Source organism: Laetiporus sulphureus, assembly GCF_001632365.1.
Source record: "Laetiporus sulphureus 93-53 unplaced genomic scaffold LAESUscaffold_50, whole genome shotgun sequence".
Taxonomy (NCBI): Eukaryota; Fungi; Basidiomycota; class Agaricomycetes; order Polyporales; family Laetiporaceae; genus Laetiporus; species Laetiporus sulphureus.
This window is the reverse complement of record NW_024468559.1, coordinates 91777-104564: the sequence shown is the minus strand read 5'-3', so window position 1 is coordinate 104564 and position 12788 is coordinate 91777. Positions and strand designations below refer to the sequence as shown.

At 51.5% G+C, this 12788-nt stretch overlaps 3 protein-coding genes and 1 non-coding gene across 4 annotated transcripts; 3 read left to right on the top strand and 1 right to left on the bottom strand.

Annotated features, from left to right (window-relative positions):
• Nucleotides 1–3299: 3299 nt before the first annotated feature.
• LAESUDRAFT_738840 (uncharacterized protein) lies at nucleotides 3300–5485 on the top strand (the record flags this gene model as incomplete). Its single annotated transcript, XM_040910935.1, has 3 exons — nucleotides 3300–3452; nucleotides 3504–3611; nucleotides 3665–5485. The coding sequence occupies 3 exons, from the start codon at nucleotides 3300–3302 to the stop codon at nucleotides 5483–5485; spliced, it is 2082 nt and encodes a 693-aa protein (XP_040759973.1).
• Nucleotides 5486–6347: 862 nt separating this feature from the next.
• On the top strand, nucleotides 6348–6437 carry LAESUDRAFT_t83. Its single transcript has one exon. It is a non-coding gene; the product is annotated as a tRNA-Trp (tRNA).
• A 199-nt stretch (nucleotides 6438–6636) lies between these two features.
• Nucleotides 6637–9187, top strand: LAESUDRAFT_685689 (uncharacterized protein; the record flags this gene model as incomplete). The annotated part of the gene is made up of 10 exons (XM_040905900.1): nucleotides 6637–7288; nucleotides 7369–7890; nucleotides 7946–7969; nucleotides 8020–8130; nucleotides 8184–8285; nucleotides 8347–8519; nucleotides 8583–8672; nucleotides 8727–8755; nucleotides 8836–8896; nucleotides 8965–9187. Coding segments are annotated over exons 1-10 (1917 nt in total), but the record flags the coding sequence as incomplete, so codon positions are not given.
• Nucleotides 9188–9803: 616 nt separating this feature from the next.
• On the bottom strand, nucleotides 9804–12473 carry LAESUDRAFT_745124 (cytochrome P450; the record flags this gene model as incomplete). The annotated part of the gene is made up of 16 exons (XM_040911351.1): nucleotides 12439–12473; nucleotides 12345–12378; nucleotides 12219–12282; nucleotides 11937–12166; nucleotides 11836–11874; nucleotides 11692–11781; nucleotides 11550–11633; nucleotides 11378–11489; nucleotides 11184–11323; nucleotides 10995–11125; nucleotides 10824–10944; nucleotides 10666–10766; nucleotides 10578–10604; nucleotides 10274–10527; nucleotides 10019–10197; nucleotides 9804–9968 (listed from the first exon to the last, which is right to left on the bottom strand). The coding sequence occupies exons 4-16, from the start codon at nucleotides 12006–12008 to the stop codon at nucleotides 9804–9806; spliced, it is 1515 nt and encodes a 504-aa protein (XP_040759971.1). The 5' UTR covers nucleotides 12009–12166; nucleotides 12219–12282; nucleotides 12345–12378; nucleotides 12439–12473.
• Between the last annotated feature and the right edge of the window lie 315 nt (nucleotides 12474–12788).

Genomic DNA, 12788 nt, shown 5'->3' with positions numbered 1-12788 from the left:
GCGCGCCGCCCTTGGTCCGATATCTCATCAGTGCGACAACTGACCATCCTTCCATTGCGGACGATTTCGTCATCAGTCGGGGGAGGCGCAACACTAGTCTGCGAACGTCTTAGGATGCACTTGCCAAGACTCATAACCACAGGCTTGCCGCGAAAATGCATTGGCAATATTCCCTCAAGCCACTTCAGGCCATTATCATGAAATGAATAAGTCACGCCAGAAAGTAATAACTACGATCGCGAAACGGGAGAACTACAGAAGGACGCGTCCTTTGCTGAGTTCCATTCCTGACAGACCGAGCAACACAGCTAGAAGACTAGGAGAAACGCCTAGGAACCTGCTATTCCAACCTCCGGTAACCACGGATTGTACCTATTCTCACGATATGCTGCCCATATGAACCTGAAAAGCAAGAAAGGACCGAGTCTTTCACACCGCGAAGCAAGGACAAACATGCCCTGTTCCACGACATAATTGAACTCTCAGCGTCGTGAACAATGTGTCGGTCCCGTTCTGCAGAAAGCGGCAGACACGTTGGGCGGAAATGATACAGTGCGTGTGGCCTTCGCCGAGTAAGCCAGCGTCAGGGCACCAACTATTTGCCGGGGCGTCAACGCATCTCTTCCTGAGCTTCACAGATCCCGCTCAACCCATACATTCAAGATGAATGACAGCGGGCGTTTCGCTCAGCCACAAATGCTAGAGCAATCTGGGTTACAACTGAACAGAGCTAGCGAACGAGGGCATCCGATGTCGTTGCGGAATATCGAGAGCCTTTGCTGTGGATTAGAAGGCCGCGGAACTAGTGGCAAGGGTCGGCGCTGACGAGACCTCCGAGAGCAGCGGCGCGAAGTATACTGCGCGAACCTCCGGACCAGCGATCGAAATGAATGGGCATGCTTGGTAATGCCCGATGGCGGAGGAACTACGTCGATGCCCTTCAGGAGCGGACAAAATCGCTGAACTGCTCGCTTACACAAGAACTCCGGTCGGCGAACTTACTGCCCAATGCCACTTCACCAAATCCCACCAAATCAGAGATCGCGTCACAGACAAAACGCGCGCGCATGTGGCCCGATCGTCAAGCTTCATGACGGGCGGGACCCTGGATACATGCTGCAACCAATGACGGGAGATAAGCCAAATACTGCAATGAAAATGAAGCACATTCATTCATACATGCCGCCACTGGTCGTGTACCTTGCATGCAGTGCCAATGCAGATTAAGCACGAGGCACACTGGCTGATCTTCGCCGCCGTCGGCATCCTTGCCATCAATCAGTAACGAACCATATAGACGGTCAAGGCACAGATTTAGCGCTGCTGCCCCAGATCCCGGCTTCCGACCGTCCGCGGACTATAAGAGAGCGGCGCTTGCTGGTCAAGAATACGTTCCGGGGCCTGTGGAATGTCCAGAATGAGAGCCCGCAGCGCCCACCGGTGCGAGGCTGGCGGGCGGTGTAAGAAGGCTGAAGGGAGATACGCTCATTTTCGGACGAACCATGGCTCGACGACCCTGAATGTCTAGGCACACCGCGAGAATCGGTGGTCCTTGACCAGCACGACGCAAATTGAGAGAGCACATAGCATTGTTCCAGAAGTCGTGGGCGTCAAGAAGACGAAGCATCCTGCGAGGCGAACGGGGCGTTGGCGCACCTTGCCGTGGAGATCGGGAATTCCTGCAAGTGATCAATGAATGGAATTTGAACGAGCTCCCAAATGGGCGTCATAGCTTTGAGCGCTGCCTCCACGTAAGTCTCCGCTGATTTCGCGGTACGATGGTGTCGGTATGTGAGGTGACAGACTTATGCTTTGAGGACCATGCCAAGTGGCCTTGTGATTGCAGCCGATCGCGACTGAACAGCTCGCCGTGGTCGTCGGTTTCACGAATGTTGCCATGGCCACAAGCTCCCGAAATGAGATGTAGCGACAATCCCGCGTACGGAACTTGTACCTTAAGGTAGATTCGGCGGCGGAATTAATGTCGCGTCCGGCTGACGGAAGCTACTCGATAATGAGGCGAGACAGTCAGGGTTGAAGAGAGATTTCCGTGCTCAGTGCAGACTAGTGCGCCATGGCGGAGCTTAGGATTCTGTCTTGTTCTGCCATGACAACAGCCTTCGAGCCGGCTACGAACTGCCTGGGCAAGACTTGTCGAGACTTCCGCGGGCGAAAGAAGCTTGAACAGAACATGGGAGCGGATATGAGGCACCACCCCTTCAATCGAAGAAGAGCAGCTGACAGTACAGACGGTTCATGCCAAGTTTCGGGCTCAAGCAGGTTATTGCACTCCATTGATGCGCCGCAAAAAGCGACACAAGGGCGTAATGTTGCTGCACATGGTCAGCATACACGAGTACTTGTTCTTATTTGATACGATACACTGCTACGTACTCGGTTGCCTATATGCGCCGTCTTCTGGGTAGAATGCTGTCTGACTTGCGCGATAAAATTGTTGGTTCACGGCCTTATCGTTCAGCGTGTGTACGTCTCCACTTCCACGAAGCTTGCATGGATACGTCAGCAGCCGAGCATGTCCCGCTGCCGCTGTTCGATAAGCTTGTTGCTCGCGAAGATGCGTGCAGTGCTCTCTTGTGAATCGTGAAATTCACACATTGTGCGAACGCATGCTAGACAGTCAGACTATTCGGGCTGTGCCAGCATAAGCAGTGTAGCTCATCTGGAGTTTTCAGGTATAGTCCACCCGTGTCGTATAGGAAAACACTGAAGGCGATTCACATTAGCCAGATAGAACTAAAGCAAGCATAAGTTCATTAGCATCAAGGCAATGACTTGGGAATGAGGTGGATGACGAATAGGATGAGAACACGTACACCAAGTAGCTCGCGTATGGACATCGCAGTCAGCCCGTATTCTCGATCCAAGCATTGGCATTCGGAAGGCAAACAAGGCGTGTCGGGTGATGATTTTGATAACAGCCAGTACTCTCTACTTCTATGGTTATGAAGTTCCGTTTCCGTGAACCCTTTTCCTTCTCGACTGCTTTTGTCTATTTGCTGGCATCGTCACGGTCTTGACAGCAATTATATCGGTAGTGAATGAGCACTGGTGAGCTGCTGACGTAGAGTTTTGCCAAAGAGTATGCAGAAACAAATTCGATTCGAGTGTATGCGAGCAGATACCATGGGATTGCAACCTGGCACGCGGAGGTGGACGTGAAGATAGGCGCTGTTGACGCGTCGCGATGTGACACTTTGTGACGTCTCGCGTCTCACTCGTCACGGCACTCAGTACTCACCCTTGCGCCTCTATCCATCGATGCACCATATTCTACTGCAATGCCACCTACACTGAGGCCGATAGAGCCCAAGACCTCTCGATGGGAGCCGACTCCAGATCCCTCCGACATCGTCATTCCTGGACTTGACACGACCGCGCCTGTGAACGACCAAATTCAGCAGATCGAGCATCTCATCACACTGCAACTACAGGTCGGATCCTGCTGTGATGCTCTGGTAGATCGTGCTGATGTTTTGTCTTAGAAATTAGACGCGAACTTTGCCAAGATGCAGGACATCATGGCGAATCGCATCTTGCCGGCTGTGAAGCGATACGCCGTGGGTACTGAGCCTGTCCGGGAGGCGGCCAAGGTGCGTGTCCATGATCTTCTCTCAGAACCCGCGCGTTTATATAGCTGCTGCAGTTCTGGACGACCTTTTATGAGCAAGCGGCGCAAATCCGAGTGCCAACGTATGAAGACTACAGCTCTCTGCAAGATCAGCAGGATCAGGAAGCCGCCACAGGTGATGAAGGAACGGAAGCAGAGTCTTCCGATATGCGTTCATTGGCATCAGAAGGAGCAACTACGCCTACTCGACCCAGTCGTACATTCCATTCAGATGAGCCGTCGACCGAAGTGTCATTCCTGCCGCACGCTGCGCTATCATCCACTCCTGCTACAACCAGCCGTCACCGTTCCAACCGCTCGCAGGATGATTCAATCAACCAGAACTCAGATGCCACACCGTCGTGGACAGCATCCATGGAGTCGCCGCTTGTGCGATTGGACAGGGAGATCCAGAGCCTGGCTCAGGAGGATCCCATCTCTGCTATTTCTTACAAATCCGCTGCATACGACGAGTCGCAGGATATCACGCAGCGTCAAATTCCTCCCCCAGCATTGGAGGAAGAGGAGCCGCCGGTACGACGAGCACGTAACGGGAAAGGCAAGGCTCGAGAGTCATCACAGGGTTTGCTCCACGACGTCTTGCGTCGCAACGCTGGTGACGCCGATTCCTCGATGGCAAGTCCCGGCAGACATGTTGTATCCCCGCTCAAATTCAAGCCTAAGACGCCGATCCTCAAGAACATGAATCCATACTTACCGCCCGGGACGAAACCTAACGACTGGACAGGGGTTGTCGACCTCGCCGACCCCACGGTGTCTACACCGAGCAAAGGGTATGAATCTCCGTCCTTTTTCGAGCGCACGCTGCGACCTCACAACGTGACGAAACCGAGCACTCCCAGAGCCGCTGGAGACGATTCGCTGGACATGGACTACGGCATGTCTCCTCCTGTTACTATGGCTTTTGCGCGTCTTCCCCAGCTGGGGCAAACAGCGAAGAAGGATGCTGCCCAGCGTATAACGCAGGATCTGTTGAGCGATGAACAGCGCGATGTCTTTGGAGGCTCCAGTGCCAGATTAGGAGGAACGCAGAAGGCGAGCAGAGTCGAGTCAAGTGCAAGCACACTTATCACTCCGCCATCACTATCTCGTTATACGCGCCCAGAGGTGGCTTCTGAGTCAAGTACAAGCGACCACGACATCGATAGCATGATACGGAGAATTGGGCTGGAGATTCCAGGTTTTGCAACTGCGGACACGGGTAGAGGAGGTGGAAGCGCCATGTCTCAGAATACGGCTTCTGAACCATATAGCAAGCCGGGACAATCTTCAGCCTCGATTCACTACTCTGAATCAAGGGCTACGGCACGTCCGTCTGTCGATTCTCCTGCAGGAGCGAAGCTACAAACTCCTGTGCAGTTCTCATTCCACCCACGATATCTGCAGGACGATGAATTGCAGCAGAATCTGCAAGATGACGATGATTCCATGGACTCGCTCGACAACGAGGATCAGGCCAATCCGTCGCCGGCTTTTTTTGTACATGCGCAGCAAGACGATTCATTCGATGACGATGACGATGATTCCTTCGAAATGGATAATGAAGCTGTTGGGGGAGGAAACATGGTGCACGCATTCCTGCATGGCCCGGACACTGGAGACGGCTTCGACGATGACTCATTCGATGATATGGACTCCAATAACGAACCTGAGGAAGAGACAGTCTTCGGGGTGCCCCCGGCGCAGCGATTGCAGATAGAACTGCAGCGAAATGAGGACTACAACTTGAGGATGATGGGTGCGAACGTACTGCAGGACACGATAGGCATCAGTCACCAGATGGCGCAGGCTGGGATGGTGGATGAGACGCCTACACCTTACACGACGAACAGATAGCTTCGGGGTCTATCATAGTACGTTCTGCTTATGCAATCCGTCGCTTACAAGATGTATTTGATGCTGCTGCACCCGTTCAGGCTTAGGCATGCAAATACGGCCATGCGGTCGCGTCTGGACCATCAATTCTCTCGGCAAGATACCTTGGAACGGTGGTACTTCCACGTCAGATGCGACTCACTATGCATTCTCCCAGCTTTGCCCGACGGACCCTTAAATAAGTATGAGTACGCCTGTCTCAACTCATTCCGAGTCCTCTTGATATGATTGCTTATCCGATTGAGAGTCGTCAAGCGTGACTCTCTAACGCGTCTGCTCCAGGATACAGAATAAAGATCGTAGCACGAATGTTTTCCGTTCCATCCGCACTGAGATCTGAGCCTCAGATTCTACTGCATGTTACGCTCAGTCAAGCGATGACTCGAAAGCAAATCGCAGGCCAATGTCAAAATTTATATTTGTTATAGGTATCTCGGAAGACTTCAGCTCGTCCCAGCGTGCCTAACAGTAGTTACCCGAACTGCTGAGAGCACCATTCTATCATATGGAAGGTCACGACTTATTGAGATATATATTGGTGTCAACTACCCAGACCTGAGGCCGCAGGCTTGGCAAGTGTACTACAGAGCTGTCGAGTGTGACAGACAGAGGAAGCCTCGAGCGACATCAGCATGAAGGTCCTTACCATCGAGGCAATGATCGCCATTTTTGACCATGCAGCCGCCAACAAAGCAGAATTGACATTAGCCTTCCCGGAGAAATGCAAGATGACAGCAGCCGTGTTATTCAGAGGTATTCACTATAGACTTTTCTGGCGACTCAAAAAACGTGACATATAATAGCGAGGACATAGATCACTGTAGAACCCGTGGCGCAGCGGTAGCGCGTGAGATTCCAGAGAAATGTTCTTCGGATATCCTCAAGGTCATCCGTTCAATCCGGGTCGGGTTCAAATTTTTCCACACTTCGAGAGTGTTACAGTTTTGCTCAAGGCCATGCCATGCTCCTGGCTGCGCTGCATATGCAAGCTGGGTTGATTTCTAAGACCTTGTGACCAGGCCCCTTCGAGTTGCAGGCGCTGGAAGCTTTATTGAGGGGCAGCAGGCCTGGAGGTGCCCACTGCCACTGCTATGATGCGCGCTATCCTTAGCACTTGACCTAGTCTGTCCCGCTTTCAACGAACATGCTCTGTCCCCTTCCTATTCACCTAGCCTATCAAGATGCCTCGCGAAAACAGTCTCAGCGACTCAGATGGTCGTTCGCTCACGCCGGACCTCGATGAAGCCATGTTGCGCGAGGCTGAAGCTCGCCGTTTATCTGCAGAACCGTCGGACGAGGTCCGACCACAGCTCTCAGACCTCGATGGCGTTTCTGCTCCATCTGTGCTCAATCCCAATATGCAAAACCCGACAGAAAGGGCCCCTGCGAGGCCAGACGCTGCTGCCATGCCGGCCCACACTACGGCTGGCGACCGCTTCCGCGCCATGGTGTGGAAAATCATCCATATGAATCGCACAGCGTCGTCAATGACATTCGCGCGTCCCGGAGTTGGCGCGGAACCAGGTGTTGACCCACGGCGAGCATCTGCGAATATCAGCTATGGGAATGTGCGGCAACGCTGTGTGATTGAAGTCGTCGACTACTCGACGATGCGCACGAACTTTCGGCGTATGACCAACCGGGAGTTTGTCAAGATGCTGAAGGATCCAGATGCTAGCAGTCGTGATCCATGGGTGCGCGTCCGTTGGATTAACGTAGGCGGTATCAGCTGGGACGTGCTCAGCTCCCTGGCGCTCAAATACGGTGCGTACACACTGATACTGTCATTTCTATATTGTTCCAATCGACCTTGACGCCTGTCTCATGGCGATAATGCTCCATAGATATGCATCCTCTCGCTATCGAGGATGTTCTCACCCACCGTCAGCACACGGGCTCTAAAGTAGACTACTACCCGCAACACCTCTTCCTTCGTGTCCTCTTCCACTCCCTTGCCTCCAGCAATGCTCCTTCCCCAGACGTCTCCTTCACAGACCTCTCACGTTCCGAGTCTCCTGGCCGGATGGATGGTATTCTCGAATCCGATGAAGAGTCGCTCGCGGATGGCGTAAGCGGGGATGAGAACCAGGAAGCGCTCAATAACTTGGACGACAACAGGACAATTTATGACAATGCTGCTGGCCCGAACTCCTCGACCAGACGTGCATCGCTGAAGCGCAGGACTGCCAGGAAGAGCGGCAGGGATGAGGAGGACTCCGTCATGGAGGGGCAATTTGCGAAGCTTGGTTCATTATTTAGCGATAAAAAGAAAGTTGCGAGGAACATGAAACTCGTCCGAGAATTGACAAGACGCGATCGTATCAACGTCAAGGTTCACCCTATATGTATCTTCCTGTTCCGTGACGGTACATTTACAGCTCGTAATCGCACTTCTATACGTTGACCTTTGAATGCGCATAGGTACTGTAATATCAATCAACGAGGGTGAAATGGTCGATTTTGTTTTCATATATGCTTGTGCTAATTTGCTGCAGATCCCAATGTCGACTTCACGAAACCCATCACAGACCGTCTACGGCAACCGCATACTGGTCTACGGCAGACTGCCGATCCCTCGCTACTGGTACAGAGTCTGCTAGATCTTAGTGCGCCACGCGTCGTTCAGCGCACTGTACACGAAGCTCATAAACACATTCAGTCGTCGATTCTGCGCTCGAAGTGGTAGAAGAGTACCAGGGTAAACTTCTCAAAATCGAGCAGGAGGTACTCCTCAAGCCGAGCATGGCGACTGTGCGAGGACGTACGTGCTAGGAGACTCTTCTATTACGTGCTGACGGCAACTGGCGCGTCTGGACATACAGTACACATTCTACAGGGCGATCTCATTCAACACAAGCGTACCCTCGAACCGATAAAGACGGTGATATATGGTCTGAGAAGGTACGACGATGATAGAACCGCCGCAGTAATGGAGAAGGTCGACCCGCACATGAAGGTTGAGGGGTATATGAGCCACAAAGCGAAAATTTACCTCGTCCGTAAATCTTCCATGCTGGTACTCATAAAATTGATAGAGACGTATAAATCGTGTCCACAGGCGGACGTGCACGATCATATGGAGCACATATTAACAAGTCTGGATATGTTTGCTGGAGTTAGCGAGAATTTGATCAATTATACATTCAATGTACGTACAGTACTCTACGCCTCAGTGTGCAGCTCTAGACTCATTGTCCACAAGATGGCTTCGTATCAGATGAATCAAGTGATGTAAGTACCTTAATTTCATTGCGACCGTGTCCATAAGCGTTGACTGCACCTGATTCGCCTCTTCTCTTCTGGTAACTTAGGCGCCGGCTAACGTTAGCCACCATCATCTTCCTCCCGTTGACCCTCTTGACAGGTTACTTCGTACGTTGTCTTCTGCATCCGATGCCGTACTCGCTGTGATATGTACATATTTTTCTCCCACGTCGTAGGGTATGAACTTCCAGAACATGTGGTCTGTCGACCACGGCCACAGCGACGTGATGTGCGTGTCCGTTTCTGCTCGCATCTGCTTCATTTTTGTATTCTTTGCATCTTTCTTTGTCCCACGTCACTCCATCTTCATCTTATTGTGTCCCCCCCCTTTCGATTGTGTGCTGCTTGTCTCACTTGATTGCTCTCTGTATCTGCAGATTCTGGATCATTGCATTACCGCTTATGGCGATCGTAATTCCTTCGTTCATGTTGCCAGACCTAAGGAACGTCATGCGTTATTTGCGGAAACGGGTAATGAAGCAGCGAATCAAAAAGGTGCGTACTGTCATATAACTTACCGTTCATGGACCGCTGACCCAGCCATGTTGGTGCCTGTACAGAGATATGGTCGCCGACGATGAAAAGACTGTCAATCACTTTGAGTTTGGAGTCTCGTCATCGCCAACTAGGCATCGGCTTCTTACTGTACAGCTTTCAAATGGTGTGTCTCATTCACTCCCCGCTTCGACATCATTTTTGGGACACTGTTTGGACGTCGAGATCTCAATGTAGTCGAAGCGTGGAGTGCAGGTATACCCGCCGGTGATGTATTCTATCAGTGTCAGTAGTGATTTCGTGTTTCATTGCTCAGTAAGTCGTATTGATGCCCACGACAGAAAACAACAGATACAGACAGCTTCAATACAGCATACGCAAAACAGTAGATCATAAGGAAGAGGTAACAAGAAGGGATCGGAGAGCGATGGATGGTTCCCACTTCGACCATCGTGGCATCGTTACACCCCTCATCGCTGGGCAGGGGTCATGATGCAACATTGCTTGCTTGGATGAGGCTTCACAGAAGGGGTTGCTCCAAAGGCGTGAAGACCAAGGTTCCCTTAGGAGGTTGGGTCACGGTATTGAGGGGATCTGTAACTTCGAAACGGCCTTCCAGCAGGCTTGGGGTTGCACGACCAATGAGGCATAGTACGATCAGCTTGATTTCTGTGCCATAGAAGACCTGGTGAGATTGCGTGCAAGAAATTGCGAAGATACAGACTAACCGTTTACAGCTAGAACTCTCCCGGGGCAGGCGAACCGGCCAAGCCCAAACACGATGTGTGCCGAACCCGTCATGGCTGCGTCTTTGTTCTGTTCCGCCCATTGGAAGCCGTTGAATCCCATTGGCTCGTCGCCGAACACTTCGGGATTCTCATGTACCGTGCAAGACATTGGCGTGATAAAAGAACCTATTGTCCATGAGAAGAGCATAGATTAGCATCGTGGGGTACAACATTTCCGTCGAGACCCAGGGCTGTAACTCACCCTTTGGGATGATGTAGTCGCCTAATGGTGCATCGCAAGTGGTATATCTCATCGTGGAAATGGTATCTCCCTTGAGGCGCATGACCTCGCGGACGAAAGAGTCCAGCAAATGAGCTTCCCTCAGGGAGGCGGCTGTAAAACGCAGTGCGCCCGTCTCATCTTCTTCGCGAATGCGAAGGAGTTCTTCCCGGATAGGGCCTAGACACTCCGGATGCACAGCAAGTTGGAAGAGCACCCATTGCGAGACCACCGTGCTAGCGTCATGATCTGAGTCACAGGTATAACAGTCAATGAGGCTACGCACGTGGTATGAACCGAGGCAAATATCAGACTGTAGAAGTGAAGCATTCACTGTCAGTCAGGGCCTCTCACTGGCGAACAGCGCGACGCACCACAATAGCAGGACTCCAATGTAGATGCGACGAAAAACACCAATATGTTGCCTTTCCGGCGTGCTATATGTTTTTACGATGTGATACAAGACGTTTCTGGGCTACAAAAAACTGCGTGAGAAAAGTTGATATGCTCTTGATTAACGACCGCATCTCACCTCATCCTTCGGGGAGATGCCGGATGACGCGATCAATTCATATCGATTCACATCTTCCCATAGCTTGGGCCCCAGCGGACGCAAGAAGCCGAACGGTATCTTGACCAGAATCACATTGACCCTGCATACTGTGTCAAAAACAGCGAGCTCTGGAGACGACTCGTCACGTACCATGTGAACAGTACCCAAAACCAGGGAAAATATTTTCCCAGGAATGAGAAGTTCTGATATTGACCGGTGAGCTCTGCCATGCCGTTCGATACGTTCTCGATAATGTCCATGTTCCGCCGGGTGACGTATTCCTACGGGGCGTTTCCGCTCAGCTGATCAGCAAGCAGAGGTAAATCGCGGCTGGCTCACTTGGCCCAGAAGCAAAATGAGCGTCGTCTCTGAAATTGTATCGCGAGAGTGCAAGAACGAGTCTGGCCGGACACCAATTTTCGATACCTGACTGACTAGGTCCATGAAAGCCTTCCCGTCGCGGTCATAGATCGGAAAGACTGAAAGGTATCTTATATGAGCGATAGAATAGCATGAAGGCAATAGCTACTTACTTTTATTAATGATCTCGTCAATGTGGTCAATTATGCCTTCCCGAACGAAGTCGTTGAGATCACGGAATAGTGATCCCTTCGTCAACGCCATGATAGGCTGGAGATTCATGATCTGGACGACAGCATATGGCATGTGGTCAAGACTGCAAGTCTCAACCAGGAACTGGCGTACCGCTGCTGAACCTTGTTCAAAGCTGAACAAGTGATCGCATGTGAGGACATGCCTAGAAAACTTGGGGCCGACGATGTATTCGAGCTGTTGTGGTTGGCGGTAATAAGATCGCGACATGCATAGACGTATCGGCCGAACTGACGTTGCCTTTACGTCTGACAGCAATCACAGGGCCATATGCTTGCAAGGCTGCTTTGTATGCCTCTTTTGGTCGAGAGAAAATCTCTTCCGGCTACACTTGAATTGATTCAACGATACCAAAGAAGAAAAGTCTTTGTAAGCGTACAGGAATTTCGACCTCTGGAGGCAATTGCTCGCGTGGTATCTGCATAAAGATAGCAGACAGCTTAACCACTATAGAAGGCAGCGAAGAACGTCGGACTGCACCTTACGATGCTTGAGAGAAAGCCCGTACAAGAACACTGCAAGTGGAAGAGCAAGGAGATATCTTTGATCCATCGAAACTGCGATGTGCGCAAGAGCTCCCCGGCCGGCTATAAGGCTCTCTGGTGTGCTGCTAACAAATCGACAGATCGCCTGAGGTTTGGTTCGTCGGAATGTCCCGTCTCTACGTTGAGTCAGGCCTCGACTGGACGTGGTCCATTTATCTTTGTGAGCTGCAATGTTCAGATTTATATGAGAATCTTCGCGATCCGCATATGTTCTTACCATTATGTCAGAGAACGACTAAAATGGCCAGGAAGCGCGGCATCCTGCGCATAGTTTTAGATTTCTGATCGGCCGTAATCCGTCAATAAGGGACGTTGGCCCGGATTCCAAATTATCGCGTCCTACCTCATCCATTGAACTGAGAAGCGTCGGTAGCGTCCTGGAGATTCCCGTCAGAAAGAGAAAGCGAACAGTTGGAAATGAGGCCAGTTCTTCTGACCTGGGTCAATACAAATTTGATTCCGTAGGCACCTGACGGTTAGTGCATGAGCTGAAAGCCGACCTTTCAATGCAATGCGTTGCGACGGTTGTAATGTCACGAGATTGCACTTTCCCAGCGCTTGCCCCTGCAGCAAAGCGCACGTTCAAACGTCCACCTCCAACCACGTACCGGCCGTCGCCCAGAAAACTGCGGAAGCTGACGGCGTGGTTGTAACACAGCAAACGTCACATAAAACGGCATCACAAGGACCGCGCGGCCATCCGATTTTATCAGAATTCAGTATGTAGGCTCCATTTGTCGCTTTCACAAACACGTTGCTGCTCGAATCGTGCCCAGAAAGATTTTGT